Source organism: Tiliqua scincoides, chromosome 7 (assembly GCF_035046505.1).
Source record: "Tiliqua scincoides isolate rTilSci1 chromosome 7, rTilSci1.hap2, whole genome shotgun sequence".
Classification (NCBI taxonomy): Eukaryota; Metazoa; Chordata; class Lepidosauria; order Squamata; family Scincidae; genus Tiliqua; species Tiliqua scincoides.
This window is the reverse complement of record NC_089827.1, coordinates 44,112,422-44,130,557: the sequence shown is the minus strand read 5'-3', so window position 1 is coordinate 44,130,557 and position 18,136 is coordinate 44,112,422. Positions and strand designations below refer to the sequence as shown.

At 44.8% G+C, this 18,136-nt stretch overlaps 1 protein-coding gene across 1 annotated transcript in view; it reads left to right on the top strand.

The window, feature by feature from the left end:
- Window positions 1-18,136, top strand: part of IPO8 (importin 8) — a 63,078-nt gene that overhangs the window by 10,580 nt on the left and 34,362 nt on the right. Inside the window, exons 5-10 of the mRNA XM_066633467.1 lie at window positions 307-463; window positions 4,034-4,123; window positions 7,955-8,049; window positions 9,534-9,618; window positions 10,988-11,122; window positions 12,102-12,201. Coding sequence (XP_066489564.1) covers window positions 307-463; window positions 4,034-4,123; window positions 7,955-8,049; window positions 9,534-9,618; window positions 10,988-11,122; window positions 12,102-12,201 — 662 coding nt within the window. The remainder of the gene's footprint in view (window positions 1-306; window positions 464-4,033; window positions 4,124-7,954; window positions 8,050-9,533; window positions 9,619-10,987; window positions 11,123-12,101; window positions 12,202-18,136) is intronic.

Below are 18,136 nucleotides of genomic sequence, written 5' to 3'. Positions count from 1 at the left end.
AACATTTTGACACTGGGCATCTATGTCAGTTGCAGCCTCTACTCCAGCAAACTTGTGATTTGCTATGTTGAAAAATAGAATGAGATTGGCTCTACAATAAGGAGAATAATGCAGCTTACTTTTTTCTCCCTCTGTTCTGGGTCTGTTGGTTTATAGGGGTTTTGTGCTATGGGCTGTCATTCAGAGACAGAAGAAAGGGAAAGATGACAAATGGCAGCACCTGATTCTTTCCTCAGAACACAGAATAGTTGGGAGAGGAGTACAGTTTTGCTTCCTAACTGTGTCTGGGTCTAACCACTTTTCCAGGTACAAAAAAGCTGAAGAGCGAGATCCCCTTATCGCTGCAATGCAGATATTCTTGCCTCGGATTCAGCAACAGATGATTCAGCTCCTTCCAGACAACTCCCATTACTCTGTGCTTCTTCAGAAGCAGATCTTAAAAATTTTCTATGCACTGGTTCAGGTATGTGTCTGTGCATGTACACCAATCTGAATCCTTAGATTATGTGCAGTGGAGTGTATCTTGGCAGTGGCAATCCAGTGTGTCAGGCAGAGGCCTTTCCCATCCCTACTATCTGAGATCACTGAGCTGGAGATGTTGGGGACTGAATCTGGTACCTTTTGATGCAAAGCATGTGCTTTGCCATGTGGCGGTGGGCACAATCCTTACCAGGTCTACTTAGATGTAAGTCCTAAATTGTTCAGTGGGGCTTACTCTCAGGAAAGTGTGGTTAGGATTGCAGCCTGTGTCCTCTCCCTAGTTCTGAAGAACCATCCTAGTCTTCTATCCTAACCATGCATGTTTGAAATGTTTCATTGATTTCAAGGTGGCCTATTTATACATGTGAACTTAAGGAGCCAGCATTAGACACACATACTTCACAGCATTTGAGTAAAAAAAGTAACCGACATGAGTCTGTATCTCTTTTGTTTATAAGCACTTCTGGAAAGGGTGTCTTTATGCTTTTTCCTGTTTACAGAGAAGTTGTCCAGGTACCTATCCACTCTAGTATTGGGGTCTCTTCCAGTGACATGCAGTGAGAGGCTGGGGAGGCAGTTGCTGGTGATGTGATCATGTCACACTGCAAGGCATTCAGGAGGATATCCCAGCGCCTGCACCATGGAGGCTGAGCTATTGCTCTAGGAGCCTCCCCAGTGATCACACAACCACTTAGAAACTGGGTGGAGTGTGTGCAGAGTCAAAGGGGAGGCTGAACTGTTGCTGCCACAAGCTCTAGTCTCTCCATGTATATGAGGCTATTTTCATTGAGGCACATCCCTGATCTCTTCTTGTTTCTCCACCTGTCCAACCACCAGAAGGAAGGGACGCTGCCTTGGGTATTAGTGAGGAGAAGGATCTTCGCAGAAATCTCCTTTTCTCTTCAACATGTAGCACAACAATGTGTGTGTTCTGAGCGCAAGTCGTCCCCCCTTTCATTCCTCTTCTCTGTGCCCACCATTGTCTAGGGCAGGGGTCGGCAACCTTAAACACTTAAAGAGCCATTTGGACTCATTTTCCGGAGGAAAAAAAACCTCAGGAGCCACAAAACCCTTTTGACATCTAAAATGAAGATAATACTGCATATATAGTTTTTTTTTCACCTTTATGCTCTTATAGGTCCCTTTTTTATAATGTAGCCCCCTCTTGTAGCTTTTAGTTAGTTTTGTCATACATTCTTGTCCTGTGTTTTCAGATGCCTGGTCCTCTATGGTGTTTTGCCTGATTCCAAGGCCATTCTCTGCCTGGAGAATTGGGCCCACTTTAAGCAAATTAGCTCCCCTTCTTTCCCCCAACAAATGACCCTGGTTCTGCCCTGCAGTTCTACTGGACCCCACCTCCAGGGTAGCTCGCCTGTTGAACCTGCAGAGGTCCTCTCTCCTGCCAGCAGCCTCCCACCACTACAGTAGACCCTGGGTCCTCAGCAGGTCTTGGGCACAGTAGCCACACACCAAACTCCAGTGTCTCCAGCAGTCCATTAGTCACAAAGTCAGTCAGAGCATCCAGGGCAGAGTCCAAAGTCAGTAAGCCAAGTCACAGTCCAAGATCAGATTCCAAAGTAAGTCAGTCAAATCAGTCAGAGTATCCAAGTCAATAAGCCAAACCCAGCCAGCCAGTCTCCTCTCCTACCTCCAACCTGCACTCCTTCTACAACCCACACCCCCTTCCTCAGGTGCTCCTTATATCCCTGAGGGCCCTATTGCCTTCAAGTGGCTGCAACTGTGCAGCACACTGCTGGATGCCCAGGCCTTACCCTTAAAGGGGCCCTGCTGACACCACATCTACCTCCTCACCAGATCTTCCTCGATTCCAATACATATGGCGGTTATGACATCTGCTTATCTTACATGGATACTAAAGAACTCCCCCCACCTTCCAGAGGCACCCTGCTGGAAGGAAAAAAGGACACAGACTCCAGAGGTGGGGAAGAGAAGAAGCCAGAGCTGGGGGGGGGGTCAGGTGGGGGGGGCAACCACAGGCCAGCTTCTGCCCTGCCTGCCTGCCTGCCTGCCTGCCTGACCTCCCTCACTCAGGCTGCAACCCTCTCCACACTACCCTGGGAGTAAGCCCCATTGGCTACAATGGAACTTCTGAGCAGACAAGTTGGTTGGAGCTCTCAGGCTGCAGTCCTCTCCACACTTTCCTGGGAGGAAGCCTCACTGACTACTTGTGAGTAGACCTGCACAGGAGGAGGCTGAGGATACAGCCCTCTACACCTTCCTGGGAGTAGCCCAGGGACTACATTGGGGCTTACTCTGGAACAGACCTGCGCGGGCTCCCACTCACCTGTCATTGCGCTTGGCCTTGAGCAGGCTTCAAGGCTGCCATCCCAGGCACCCTTTCCTGGGAGTAAGCTTCATCCTCTGTAATGGGGCTTAAAACTGAGTAGACACACGTAGGAGCAGGTGCCAAGGCTGCCATCCCAGGCACCCTTTCCTGGGAGTAAGCTTCATCCACTGTAATGGGGCTTACAACTGAGTAGACACACAGGATGTCTCCTCGCTGTGGAGGAAAAGCCTCTCCTTGCACTGAGTGAGGACCTGCTCAGGGAAAGGCGGGCTGCAAGGGATTGTAATGGCTGAGGAGGAAAGCGGCTCAGGATTGGCTGGTGGTCAGCCAGTGAAGGACCCTGAGCCATTCCAACAGAAAAAGCTAGGAGCCTGCTGGATGCTGATTGGCTGAGCCTGCTGGAGAGTTGGGGGAAGGGAAAAACAGGGAGCTTAAGCCTGCAGAGTGGGCAAAATTGAAAAGGGAAACCAATGCGGGGCAGGTGGGGGTGAAGGGAGAGGAGGGCAGTGAGCTCAGGGGGTGGAGGGAAGCAGCCTGCACTCCCAACACAGGTGCCTCCTGCCACACTCTTTGCCACTTTCACCTGGAGGAGCCACAGCAAACAGCTGAAAGAGCCACATGCGGCTCTAGAGCTGCAGGTTGCCGACCCCTGGTCTAGGGCAAGGATGACCAGCAACTGAGACCTTGGAGGCACACAACCCAGGAGCTAGTGCAGAGCACACACATTGACAGTGAACATCAGAAACCTGTCTGCATCATGACATTGTCATTTTGCATGAGGTGCCTGGCGGAGCGCACTTGTATGACCTAAGCAGTGCTGTTCCCCAATCTGAGAGACCTTTTTTAGAATGTGGCATGCTCCTTTTGACCTGGGAGGTGCCTGTGCAAAGTGACAGAATTTTCAAGAGGGTTCAGGGTCTGGTTTTTTTTTGGGTTTTTTTTTTTGTGTTTTGAAGGGAATGGTGGTGTGTGGCAGCCTCAGGTCTCAGCAGAGTGGCTTTTTCCTGAATGTTTGCTTTGGGATGCTTTGCTGCCATTCGTGCCCTGGTTGCATTCAGATTAGATTATTGTAATGTGCTGAATGTGGGGCTGTCTTTGAAAAGTATTTGGAAGCTTCATTTGGTTCAGAAAACATCAGCCAAACTATTATCCTGAGTATATTCTGGAAATACGTGGGTACCTTTTTGTGTGTTCTCTTTTATCAAACCAATCTCTTTTTTTTTCCTTTTTAATAATTTGTTCCAGTATGCACTGCCGCTTCAGCTGGTGAATAACCAAACCATGACTCAGTGGATGGAGATTTTCCGGACTGTCATTGACAGAAATGTGCCTGCTGTAAGGTTTATGTTACCGGTCTTTGGAGAGGATGGGAAGGGGATTTGTACTGAGTGGAGGATGTTAACTGTAAATTTCTCCATTTGCAATTGTTCTTGAAGCTTCTTGCTTCCCTAAAAGCATTTCCATGTTTTAAAAGAAGGAGCAATTGTCTGTACTTTTTTTCAACTCAACAAGTATCTAACTTGAATAGATAATACATTGTGTTTTTTTAATTAAGCATGGTAGATAAATAATAGGGAAACCTCAGTTTAAGTGCATCCCACAAACCTGTTGCACTTCTGCTGTTGTTGCCCTCTCAACCTATATGGTCCACCCCCCCCATCCATTTATGGCAGGGGTCTCCAAACTTTTCAGTAGGAGGGCCACATCATATGTGCTGCACATCTTTGCGGGCTGAAAAAAATCAGTTTTATATAGGGCAGAGCAATGGATGAGACATGGTCTCTGTCTGATCCGTTGTGAAACCCAGGGCGCAATCCTAACCCCTTATGCCAGTGCTTTCCAGCACTGACATAAGGGCAATGCAGCTCTGAGGGAAGGGAACAAACATTCCCTAACTTTGAGGAGGCCTTTTGTGAGTGACACCCAACTGCAGGATGCAGCACACGTCCCATTGGCACTGCTATGCCGGTGCTGGAAAGCACTAAGGGGTTAGGATTGCGCCCCCAGTTTGTTATGATTTCTTTACACATGTGCAAAAATGATGCTACTTCCTTGCTGCATGGCTAAAAATGAGGGTTAATCAGGCTGGGTTACTCTGGCCATATGGAAAGGTGTGCAGTGGGTAGAACTGAACATGTTAACTGTTCGATTGCGTGGTCGGGGAAAAAAATATTTTAAGTTGCTGAGGGCTGGATAAAATCTTGTGGCAGACTGTATGTGGCCTCTGGACTATGGAGATCCCTGAGTTATGGCATGGTCCACAGCTGTAGAGCAGGTTCCAAAGCTCCTGGAAACATGGGTGATGTTAGAAGACCTCATGATCCCAGGGATGGGTGCTGTTGCAAGCACTGCAGCGGTGCTGGTAGTCATCTGGGCCTTGTCCCACTATACAGCCCAGTTGTAGCTGAGTCTTTTCAGGTGCCTGCCCTAGGAGAACAAAACACTGAGGCAGCACATTTATTTGTGGATTTCTTTCTTTCTTTAAAATATTTATATCCTGGCTTTCCTCCCATTACCAGGGTACCCAAGGCGGCTTACAAAAGTACAGTTGACGCACAGTAAAAAAATAAAAATAAAATGCAGAAAAAATTGGCAACAAAAGTAAAAGCTATAACAGTAACAACACAAACCAACATAGAGTGGCAGCAAGCACATAATAAAGACAATAAAAGGCCTTATAAAAACAGCAGCACTAACACAAAAGAACAGAGTATATAAGAATTAAAGCTGACAGCTGGGGGGGGGGGAAGAGAACTCCAGGGTTAAGATTGGCAACGTGTATGGCAGGGGTCAGCAACCTTAAACATTCAAAGAGCCATTTGGACCTGTTTTCTGGAGAAAAGAAAACCTCGGGAGCCACAAAACCCTTTTGACATCTAAAATGAAGATAACACTGCATATATAGTTTTTTTTTTACCTTTATGCTATGTATAAAAAAACTATAGTGTGTTGCATTTTTGAAATGAATGAACTGCTACAGAGAAAACAATATGTAACATATTTTAATGTTACAAGATCACCATAATCTTAAATTTAGAATTACATATAAAAAACGAAAGAGCTAAAATAAAATACATTTAAATTAAATAATAATTTATTTTCCCAGGGCCTGCCCTAGCCAATTTGGTGCTATAGGCAAGACTTGGGCTGGTGCCCTCCCTAGCAGAAAATCCTGACCAACAGTAAATAGTCATCTTTGTGTCTTTTCCACAGTAATGTAAAAGGGGTACAATGAAATACAAAATCTAATGACTAGTATTTTTCAATACAATAAAGAGATTTATAGTTATTACTCCCCCTTGTATGTCCCAATTTATAATGCACTCCCCTCTTGTATATGCAACTTTTATAATGCGCTCCCCTCTTACAGGTCCCATTTTTATAATGTAGCCCCTTCTTGTAGCTCCCTTGTAGGTGCTGGGGCACCTTCCTTATGAGGAAAGGCTATGGTGTTTGGGCCTCTTCAGCCTAGAAAAGAGGCACCTGAGGGGGGACATGACTGAGACATACAAAATTATGCAGGGGATGGACAGAGTGGATAGGGAGATGCTCTTTACACTCTCACATAACGCCAAAACCAGGGGACATCCTCTACCTGTCTCCTCAGAAGTCAGTCCCAGAAGAGTGAACGGGGCTTCCTCCCAGGGAAGTGTGGACAGGCTCCTCTGCCTGTCTACTCAGAAGTCAGCCCCAGTAGAGGGACCGGGACTTCCTCCCAGGGAAGTGTGGACAGGCTCCTCTGCCTGTCTACTCAGAAGTCAGCCCCAGTAGAGGGACCGGGGCTTCCTCCCAGGGAAGTGTGGACAGGCTCCTCTGCCTGTCTACTCAGAAGTCAGCCCCAGTAGAGGGACCGGGGCTTCCTCCCAGGGAAGTGTGGACAGGAATGCAGCTCACCTCACTCCTTCCTGTCCATTGCCTCAGCAGCGCTGCGTCTCCCGCGCTTCTCCGAGCAGCCTCGCCTCTTCCGTTCAGCCCCCTACCCGCTGCAGGGCGAAGGAAGGAAGAGCGCAGGGAAGAAGTGCCCGGCTGTCCCCGCACCTGCTCGCAGTGGGGCGGGGTGAGCAGGTCCAGGAGAGCGCAGCTGCCCCTGCCTGCCTGCCGAGGAAGGAGCTGCTGTGCGCGGGGGGGGGGGGGGCGGCGGCGGCGCTTTGCAGGGAAGGAGCTGCAGCTTTGCAGGGAGGAGCGGCGCCCCACATTCACCAGCAGCCACCCGCAGCACATCGCTGGAGTGAGGCGCCCTCGGGGCTGGGCTGGCTGGGCGTAGGCCAAGGGGAAGGGCGCCCCACTTCCAGCCCCCACTGGGGAGCCGCATCAGAGGACTGAAAGAGCCACATGCGGCTCTGAAAACACAGGTTGCCGACCCCAGGTGTATGGGAAAGCCAAACAGAAAGCAAAATTCTTAAACCCCTGTCAGAAAGTTAAGAGGAGGACATAAATCTTGTATGGGAAGGCATTCCAAAATCATGGTACTGCCACAAAGAAGGCCCTATCCCTTGTGACCACCAACCCAGCCTCATTTGAAGTTGACACAGGTAGAAGGACCCCCTCAGATGATCTTGGAGAATGAGCCACTGATATGGAAGAAGGCAGTCTCTTAGACATCAATTTTAAAGGCTATATTGCTGCTGAGGCTGAGAGCAAGTGGCTGACCAAATATTGAAGGATGTCTGCAATGATTTAAAGGTTAAATTAGGTAAACTTAAATATTTTTAGAAGCGAGCACACCCTTGTAGTTGTGTTGACAGTGCAGTCCTAGATGGGTCTATTCAGAAGTAAATCATTAAATTCAATGAGACTTGCTTCCAAGTTACTGTGTATGGGATTGGTCACTTACACATCAAGTGTTAAATCATGTGTTGTGGTTCAGACAGTGTTTAACTACTTAGGATGAGCTGCTCAGTCTGAATGAGACATAATTTCTTTAGCTTGTTCCTGAGAAGCCATTTGATTGGTTTAGTAATTTGTGCTCCACCTGAATTATAGAGGCTCATGTAAGAGTTCTGTTTTTTTAAACAAAGCAAAACATTGCCCATTTGTCAGTGGAGCACTGCTTTAAGGCTTATTATAGTTGTGTGTGCCAAGATGTAGCTTTCTTATTAATGTGCTCTGACACTAAATGTTCATTTGTGTACACAGGGACTGATTGTTCTTCTTCTTTTTAAATAGGAAACTCTACAAATTGATGAGGATGACAGACCAGAATTAGTGTGGTGGAAATGTAAGAAGTGGGCCTTACGTATAGTTGCGCGCCTTTTTGAAAGGTAATATTCAAATTGGGTAACCCTGCTAATTGAGTAAGAGGCACTTTTTCAAGTGGGTGCTCCTTTTTTTTAGCGAGGGGAGAGTAACTGGCCCACCTCACCCCAGCACTGTCTGTTCTGGTGGCTGTCTGCTGGTATTCATTTGCATCTTTTTAGATTGTGAGCCCTTTTGGGACAGGGAGCCATTTAGTTATTTGCTTTTTCTCTGTAAACCGCTTTGTGAACTTTTAGCTGAAAAGCGGTATATAAATACTGTTAATAATAATAATAATAATAATAATATGCTGACTAGCAAAACACTGAATTTTTAAATTCTGCTTTTGTCACTTGTGCCTTGTATATTTTAGTGATGTTTCCATATACTTAACAAAGAAAGTGATCTCCTTTCTTTTGTCAATTGCTTTCCTCATCTCTCCTTAACTAATTTATGATTCAGTTGCCTGAGAGATAAGTTGATAAGAGAGTACCCAAGGAAAGGGAGTGGAGAGAGAAAACAGAAAAACTGAAAAGGATGGCAGAGCACATATTGCACTTCTAGTCTATTTTGAGAAAGTCTGACCCAGTTTACCAAAGGCCTCTCTTGCATATCTTTATTTTGCACTTGTGTTGGCTGTTTAGACTGCCACCAGGGCAGGAAGAACATATGTTCTTCCAGCCTTATATGGCAGCCTAGCAGAGACAATAAACCTGTCTTTGCTATCTGCCTGTTAGGCAGGAGCTCTGGCAAGCCACACTGTGGACTTGTTGGTTCACAAGTTTTATAGGGCCACTGTAGGAGAACAGCATGCTTCTGTCACTAAGCCACTATCGTTTTGGCTACAAAAGCAACTAACTGTATCCAGTTTGCTTGATGTAAAGTCTGTCTGACTTTAGGCTGGTTGTGCCATGGAGTCTTGTGGTGAGTGCAGGCAGCCCTGTCCCCTTAAGGGCCTGCTCTCAGGTTTTGCTTTCGATGCCTTTTATTTTGTGTCCATTGCTGTGCTAGACAGCTGATGTTCTAAGAAGCAACCTGCTTAGTCCCAGCTTGTGCGTTCGTGAACTCCAATAAGTTCATGGCAAGATGCTAACCAGGACTCACATTTTTTGAATGTTTATTACATCTTATTGACAGCCACCTTGGAAGCCTGTGGTATCAGGCAGAAAGGTAAAGTTTAAACAAACAAAGTAGTGTATATGCCTCTTTAGTGGCATTTTTATCTCTTTAGCTCAGTGGTGAGCTGTAGCTCCCTGGGGAGCCACAGAAACCAGCCAGGGGAGCCATGGGATCCTTGCAAAAAACCTGCTGTCTTATACAATGTATAGGATTGTAGCCCTAATGGGGAGCCATGGCCAATGCCCCAGTGGGTCAAGGGAGCCCTCAGTCGAAAAAGTTTGGGAACCATTGCTTGAGTTTATTGAAGACATTCACTCGGACAAGTGTATATGTATTATGCATATTATGATTAAAAAGCTAACTTACTTCCTTTGGTTTGTTTCTTTAAAAGGTTTGGTAGCCCTGGAAATGTAACAAAAGAATATTTTGAATTCTCTGAGTTCTTCTTGAAAACGTATGCTGTGGGAATTCAACAGGTAAAGATTTCTCATTTGTTTTTGTTTTTGTGGTGTCATTTGGCAGCTCTGAAGCAAGCATTTTGACTTTCCTTCTTGTAGCTTCTCTGTAAGATATTCCTTCCCATCACATGGCACAGAATACCTGTCTGTCAGTGGGAGGACAAAGAATCAGTAGCTTCAACTCAGGAACCTGAGTGAGTGGAGTAGGAAATGAGTGATCACTCCCTGAGAAACTGTTTATGAAGCTGTCTCAAGGAAATCAGAAATGGTTTGTGCTCTCTTGACAGAAACCCCACGCAAGCATAATATTGGAATCTCTGGTCAGCAATGAATTTTATAGAAGGAGAATATAAAAGAGGGAGGCTAAAGCTTCCCTCCTCTTTAAGGTGAACTGCCTATTGTAATAGCCACTGCCTCTTCAACACACTATTGTTGGCTGTGAGTTGGCTGCAGAAGTGAAGGAGATGGATCAGCTCATTTGGCGCTGGAGCTTCCAGTTGCTGACCTCTTTTTGTTTGGCTATACATGGAGAACTCGTGCAAGGAAAGCGCCCTACAGGTAGACTGCAGCTGCGATACAAGGACATCTGCAAGATGGATCTGAAGGCCTTAGGAGTGGACCTCAACAAGTGGGAAACCCTGGCCTCTGAGCGGCCCGCTTAGAGGCAGGCTGTGCAGCATGGCCTTTCCCAGTTTGAAGAGACACTTGGCCAACAGACTGAGGCTAAGAGGCAAAGAAGGAAGTCCCATAGCCAGGAAGACAGACCAGGGACAGACTGCACTTGCTCCTGGTGTGGAAGGGATTGTCACTCCCGAATTGGCCTTTTCAGCCACACTAGACGATGTTCCAGAACCACCTTTCAGAGCGCGATACCATAGTCTTTCGAGACTGAAGGTTGCCAACATAACATACTGCAATATCTGTTTGGTGCTGCATGCCAGGGAAGGTTGTAATAATGGTACCAGGTGGTTGTTTCCTTTCTGAAAGTGACATAGTATTGATCCAATTGCATGCTATTCTAACAAGCCTTGAAATGTTGCACCATACATTTTCAGTGGGTTGATGGCACGTCATGTGCTTGCTGTCTCCCAATTTCTGCCAAATAATTCCTTTTTATTGTATCGTCTTGTTAGCTAATAATGAAAGGTAATCTAGAATGTGATAAATCTACTACTGTTACTTTTTAAAGTGATCATGTGAACTGGTCTTAAACAAGCCTTGAAATGCCCAATTTCCTGCCCTCACATTGAATTTTGACCCCAACAGAATGTTCTGTGGTGGATCCTCTGCCTCAAGATGGTTCTGCGACAGTACAGTATCCTCATTATATAAGGACACTTTCTCAGGTCCAATCTGACATGCATTTTGTATTGTGTTTTACCTTTAGGTTCTCCTGAAAATTTTAGACCAGTACAGGCAGAAAGAATACGTCACTCCACGTGTCCTTCAGCAGACATTAAATTATCTGAACCAAGGGGTTCACCATTGTTTAACCTGGAAGCAGATGAAACCGCATATGCAGGTCAGTGCAAGAATAGTAATGAGTGCTATTATATAAATACTGAGAAAATGGGCCTGTCCGTCTCATTTGCTTCTCCATTTGGAAAATGGGAAGAACTAGTTAACTGCTTTGCATGGTGCACTATGTGCATAATAATCAAAACCAGCCGTAAACACTGGCAGTTGATACTTTTAAATACTGTTTTTACATTTCTCTTTTATTAGTTGCTTGTCAACTGTTCTGGAATTTGGTGAACTGAAGGGTGGCATGTAAATATTTTGAATATTCAGCTGTTCTATCCCGGCTTTCTTCTGCTTGTGCTTGTCCATTCACGACAGTCAAGCTGAAAATGGAGAAATACCCATAGTCTTCTGCCTGGTATATTGAATGTTCCCTAGCCCTAGTTGGCAATTTATTTTAACGCAGGCCATTGGCTAAATTGAACAAGGATTTAAAGGCTTCATGTTCTGGCTCCTCCAACTATCACTCCTGAATGAATGAAGAGTTATACAAAATGCTCCTCTAATCCCCCTCTTTGCCAGAATTAATAGCAACGGGGTGAGGAGTTTACCCTGATGCCCTTTGGCTACTAATCTCTCTCTTGTATGCAGTCCAGACACAGACATAAGGTAATAACTGAGGTGCAAAAGAGGCAAACCTGAGCAGAACCTCTGCTGTTCACAGTGGGTGCCAGATTGGACTGGGGGAGTGTTTAAGAGCTATTTGCCTATGCTTCATTTCAGGAGAAAACTGCTGAGGAGCTTAATAGCAGAGGGAAGGGAGGGGATCCGAATACATGCTGGGGGTCAGAAAGTAAACCTCCCCCATGGCCATCAGATTAAACCCCTGCATCTCTAATAACATAACCATACAATGAATAGTATATTATATTGTTGTAGGATTTCTTACAATACTTACATAGGGGTGACTTGTGCCTGAATGATGAATAAAGCAGAGATTTTTCTCTGTTGGTCAATCTCCTTCTTGCTCTTTTTCCAAGACGTTATGTGAAGACGTAATCTTCTCCCTGATGTGTTATAAAGATGAGGATGAAGAACTTTGGCAAGAGGACCCTTATGAGTACATCCGCATGAAATTTGGTAAATATGCTCATCACTGGTGTTCTGTTCCCAGAGCATCCAGTAGTTCTATATGCTGCTGTAATTCTACATTCAGCTGTGACTCAGTGATGAATTTGAGATTGGTTGGTTGTAGTGATGAAAATATCTGAGTTTTTCCCCTATTTTGTACTTTCTAAATTTCTAGACGCTTCTGAGATGTCTTAGCATTCTAAAAACTTGCTGAGTTATCTGATGAAGCAGCCACGGTCATGGAATGTTTCCCTGGAACCCTTTTAGGATGGCATTCCTATGACATCATCAACCCTAGATTTTTTAAGTTCATGTGCAAAGATGTTTCAGGGCATTGCCTTTGTCTGATGTTGAAAACAACTGCTGCTTTGTGAAAGGTGTGTGAATATACGGACCAGAGTTAGGGAACCACATTGAGTAACTAGAGTGGGAAGTACTCAACTGCTTTGGGGATTTGATAAAAAACAACACATACATAAGACCTTTATTGGCATAGATAATGGAAATACACACCAACAAACAACCAGAACAAACTAACAATCATAATCATTCATTACCCCCTCCCCCATTCACCATAGTGTAACAGAAGACCCAGAATTCCGTCCCGCCAGTACCCCAGAAACAAAGTTAGCAACCTTGTTGAAAGAATCAGTTTCCAATAGGGAAAGAAGAGATTGTAACTTAATCAAATCCTCCCAACCCTGCATTTTATTCAGCAGTGGAGCCAGTTAGTTCTTATGAAGGATCTCATGAAGTGGGCAGTAAAAAAATACATGTTGTAGTGTTGCCATACAATTCCTGTCACAGGTACATATTCTTTTTGAGTAGGGAATGCCACTAAACCTGCCTGCTAGCAGAGCTGATGGAAACGCATTACATCTAGCAAGGGAGAATGCTCTGCAAGCCTGCCGGCGCTGTAGGTGATACAAGAAAGAAGCCGGTTTCCCAGAACTGACTGGGATGTGCAGATAGAGCGGGGAGCACATGGTATTAGTTGTGCAGAATAACTCTTGACGCTCAATATCAAGCAATCTTTCCTTGATAATCCTGTAAGCTTTGTTTAAACCAGTCATACCCAGGCTTGCTGTGTCTAGTCCTATCGATCTGAGCTTGGTGAATATATCTGCAACCTCCACAGGCAGTACTGGATCAGCCAGAGGCTGGTACATTAGCCCATATAGGGCCGCACTGAAGAAGATTGCAAGCCAAAATTTTACTGATCTCAGCCAAGCCAGCGTTTTGAGTCGGATAAAACCCACTTCAGGACACATAACAGAGTATGGAACACATTTTGGTAAACCCAAGATCCTCCGAAGGAAGGAGGCCTGTATGCTCTCAGTTGATTGATTCAAGGCCTTATGCCAGATTGGACAGCCATAAAGAACATTTGAAAGTACCTTTGCCTTGAATACTTCTAAAGCAGCAGGGACATATCTGTTACCTTGGCTAAAGAAAAACCGGGAGATTGTAAGGGATGAAATTTTTGATGCATTTAGGACTGCATTACGATGAGAAACCCACAAATGCTTGTAGTGGAAATTAATGCCTAAATATCTGAATGACTTTATGTGTTCCATCTTGTTGCCTGTAAATGACCATTTAAATGGTTTCCAGTTGTTGGCAAATACCATGATTTTAGATTTAGAGTAGTTGATCTGTAACTTGTTGGTTGTAAAATACTCTATAGATTTATTAATTAGACGTTTTAAGCTAATTCTTGTTCGAGAGATAAGAGCCGCATCATCTGCATACAGTAATAGCGGCATTTGGCAGGACCCAAGTATCGGGCAATGACCATCCACTGTCTTCAAGGCCGGGGCTAAATCATTCAGGAACAGGTTAAATAGTAAGGGAGCCAAAATGCATCCCTGCTTAACCCCTTTGCTTATAGCAGTGGGGTGTGTTAGGCTACCACTCCTGGTATATCTAACTTTACATGACGTGTTAGAGCAGGGGTGTCGAACTCATTTCATCCCGGGGGCCACAATGGATTCATGACACCTGCTGAGGGCCGGTATTGCACATCATATTTGTATAACAGACACTGACCGTAGAGTGGGTAATCACTATTCCCAACCATTGTATGTTATTGGCTATATCCACCTACCCCTATAGTGCTGTTACACACAACTGAACAATTTTGAAACAATAAAATAAAAAAGCATCACTTTTGTACCATGATGTGATTGCTGTTTATGCCTTCAAAACAGCATTCAAACTGAGCTGAGAACAATACTTCGGCTTGTTCATATGAATAAAGAAAGCAGCAGTTAACAAGAGTTAGTTGTCCCAAACATGAACATAAAATTCTTGCAGCAAAGGCTGCCAACTGGAGGTATTTTGAACTTGCAAAGCAGTAAAATGCTCCCACATCAACCACACTGAGTTTATCCCTAAGTACAGAACTACACTGCATATCAACTGTGAATCAACTACAATGGGACTTCTTATGGCACCTCATTCACCTGGGCAGAAAATGGGTTCAGCACCATAAAAGTTTACATTGCTACTTGCTTCCTGATGCCTGACATCTTTTAGCTAGGACCACGGCATCAAAGTTGGGAGCAAGTGACTGAGCGGTGGCAACCTTCAGAACAGAATTTAAATGTCTGTCACTTAGCTGAGAATGATATTTGGACTTATTTATATTCATTAAAGAAAACAGCTGTTCACAAGTGTACGTTGTCCCAAACGTAGACATAATCCTTGCAGCAAAAGTTGTCAACTTGGGGTATTTTGAACTTGTGTATTGATAAAACGTTCTCACATCAGCCAAACTGAATTTACCCCTCATTATAGAATCACGCTGCATATCAGTTATCTTCATTTGGAGGTCTTCTGGCACCTCATTCACCTTGGCAGAAAATGCTTTTGCTTCATGTCGATAAACGCCTGTATCTCAGTACGCAATTGATAAAAGCTTTTCAGTACTTTCCCTCTACTTAGCCAACGAACATTGGTGTGATATCCATGTGATATCCATGAGAGCTTTCAGTGTCTTCCAGAAGGCTGTTAAATTGCCTGTCGTTAAGACCTTTTGCTCGTATAAAATTGACTCTTTACTACCACATCCATAACATTATCCATCCTAAGTGTTTTGCTGCATAAGGACTCTTGATGCAACATGCAATGAAAATTACAAAAGTCTTGTTGCATGTTCAGACACTGCGGCTTTTCCTTTAACTTTGATGCTACCCTGGCTTTGCTCCCAATCTGTGGTGCTCCATCAGTAGCCAGGCTCACAGACTGCTTCCAATCCACAGACAGTCTTTCCAGAGCACCAATCAAATTGTTAAATATATCATCACCTGTTGTGGTGCCTTTCATTGCAACCAATTCCACAAACTCCTCTGTTATATTCATGTCTTTATCCACACCATGAATAAAAATTGCAAGCTGAGCTACATCAGTAATGTCAGTACTTTCATCAATAGCCAAGGAAAATGCCATGAAAGACTTCAGTTTCTCTGAGAGTTGACTATTAAGATCTTCTGCTAACTCAGTCACTCTCTCAGCCACTATTTCTAGAAAGGCTTATATTTGAAAATGCTTGCTTTTTCTCTGGACAAATCAAATCAGCACTCAGTAGCATGCACTTCTTTATAAGCTCACCTTTAGAGAAAGGTTTGGAGGCCAATGGTAGCTGGTGAGCTATCTTATAGCTTGCCTTAACAGTCACTTTGCTGAGTCGCTGAATATTAAAAAACATTGATTGCTGTTTCTTCAGTACTTTCTCTAGTTCAGAGACTTTGTCCTCCCTTGCCTTGCCAGTCAATTGCTTGAAGTCCTGACTATGTTTGGTATCAAAATGATTGTATTCTTTCAAAACAGCAAGCTGCTGTGTACAAATTAAGCATGTTGGTTTCCCATTTACTTCAGTGAAAAAATGCATACTTTTCCATTTTTCTTGAAAGACCCGGCATTCTTCATCCACGTTTCTCATTTTTGATGCCATTTTTCAACTGCCTTAATTCTATTTACGAATAGCAGTAGAAGCCGAGGAACTTTGTCAGACATCACAGAGCTGAACTGCAAGAAGCCAAAGACAAAATGCTTAGGATTTGATTTCACCAGAGATATCAAGCAAATTTAACCCATGGATCTGATGGCCACACTCTTCCCCCCCCCCCCCCAGAACATAAAGCACAGATTGAAACATTAATTATCACATCTGGATAAGGGGGTGGGAATAGTATCCAGCACAACACACATATAAAGATTAATTGTTCAGAGACAGTGATGCACACAAAATTTGACACACAAAAAAGTGTGTGGGGGGTTATAATAAAGTTATTAAAGCTTCTACCTTGCTGTGTATTTTGGAACAAGCATAGAGACACATGAACATGGTAAAGAAATTTTTCTTGCAGAAATTGAGGCAAACACATGCACATGGCTAAGGGCACGATCCTAACCAGGTTTACTCAGAAGTAAGTCCTATTTTCTTCAATGGGGCTTACTCTCAGGAAAGGTGGTTAGGATTGCAGCCTAAGAAACTTATTATGCAGAAATTGGGGCAGGCACACATGCACATGGCTATGATTTTTTTTTTTTTAACAGAAAAAAAGAGTAGGGGAAAAACAGCAGGTAGCTGCTGGCAGATTAACCTTAATGATGATGTGGAGTGCTTGAAGGCAACCCAAACCTCTGAAGCACAAGGTGTGCTAGTGGTAGTGTGGGCGGATGAAGCCCCAAGCAGAAGCACTTGCTGGTGGCTGGTGCAGGGGGGCGAACCCCGACAAGGAGTGCTTGCTGTTGCCTGGTGTGGGCAGATGAAGCTCCGAGCAGGAGTGTTCGCCGGTGGCTGGTGCAGGGGTGGGGGCGAACCCAACGAGGAGCGCTCGCTGGTGGCTGCAAAGCCCTGAGAGGGGTGATGCAGGAGCGCTGTTGCAGGGGAAGGGGTGAAGCCCCAAGGAGGAACACTGCGAAGGTCTGGGAGGAGTGAGGCAGGAGTGTTCCTCACACCTCAGCTGCAGCGTGGGAAAGCCGACCATGTGCTTGCTTGCTCAAGACCTTTTATAGGCCTTGAGCTCATGCGAGACCAAAGCCTATAAAAGCCCATGTGCAAACAGAAGGCTGGTATTCCTTCACTGCTCCTGCTGCTGGAAGCAGCAGAAGAAGCGGAGGAGGAGGGGGTGACGTTAAGGCCTTCCGAGGCCTGAAAACATCATTCTAATGGCTGGGGATGCTACGCGCAGCATCTGTGGCCCTCAGAATTCTCCTCCAGACACGACCGGAGCCAGTCACGGTTGGCATAAATGGGGGTGGGGTGGCCCCAGAACTCCCCCAGGATCACATGGGCCACCTGTAAAGGATGCGCGGGCCGTATCCGGCCCGCAGGCCGTACCTTTGATACCCCTGTGTTAGAGTGTAAGACCTTAATTAACATCAATAGTCTTCAACCCTAGGTTTTTTAAGTTCATGTGCAAAGTTGTTTCAGGGCATTGCCTTTGTCTGATGTTGAAAACAACTACTGCTTTGTGAAAGGTGTACTCATTGTGAGTATAGGGACCAGAGTTACACATTGAGTAACTAGAGTAGGGAAATACTCAACTACTTTGGGGATTTGTTTCATCCTCAGTTTGTCCTTTAACTGCCCTGTCAACTTTTAACAACCTCTTTTTTTTCTTGCCCATTTTAACATTTGACCTGTACCTTGTTTTCTTACCTCTGATTATTTTGATTCTCTGCCTATCAGTTTTCCCAGTAAATTCTCATCTCCCCCAGTAAATTGGTGAGCAGATAGTGGGGTTGCTAATAGCTAGGCACTGTGCTCATTTTGCCCTCTGTACCTTTCCTTCATAACGCTTTTAAACCAAAAAATGTAATTTTGTTGCTTTGTAACCATCTACCAAAGAAAGGTAAAACAGAAGTGAAAGAATGCCTTAGGTGGATAGGAGAGTTTATCTCTGTTTTCTTAAACTATGACTTCCTAAGACTCTCA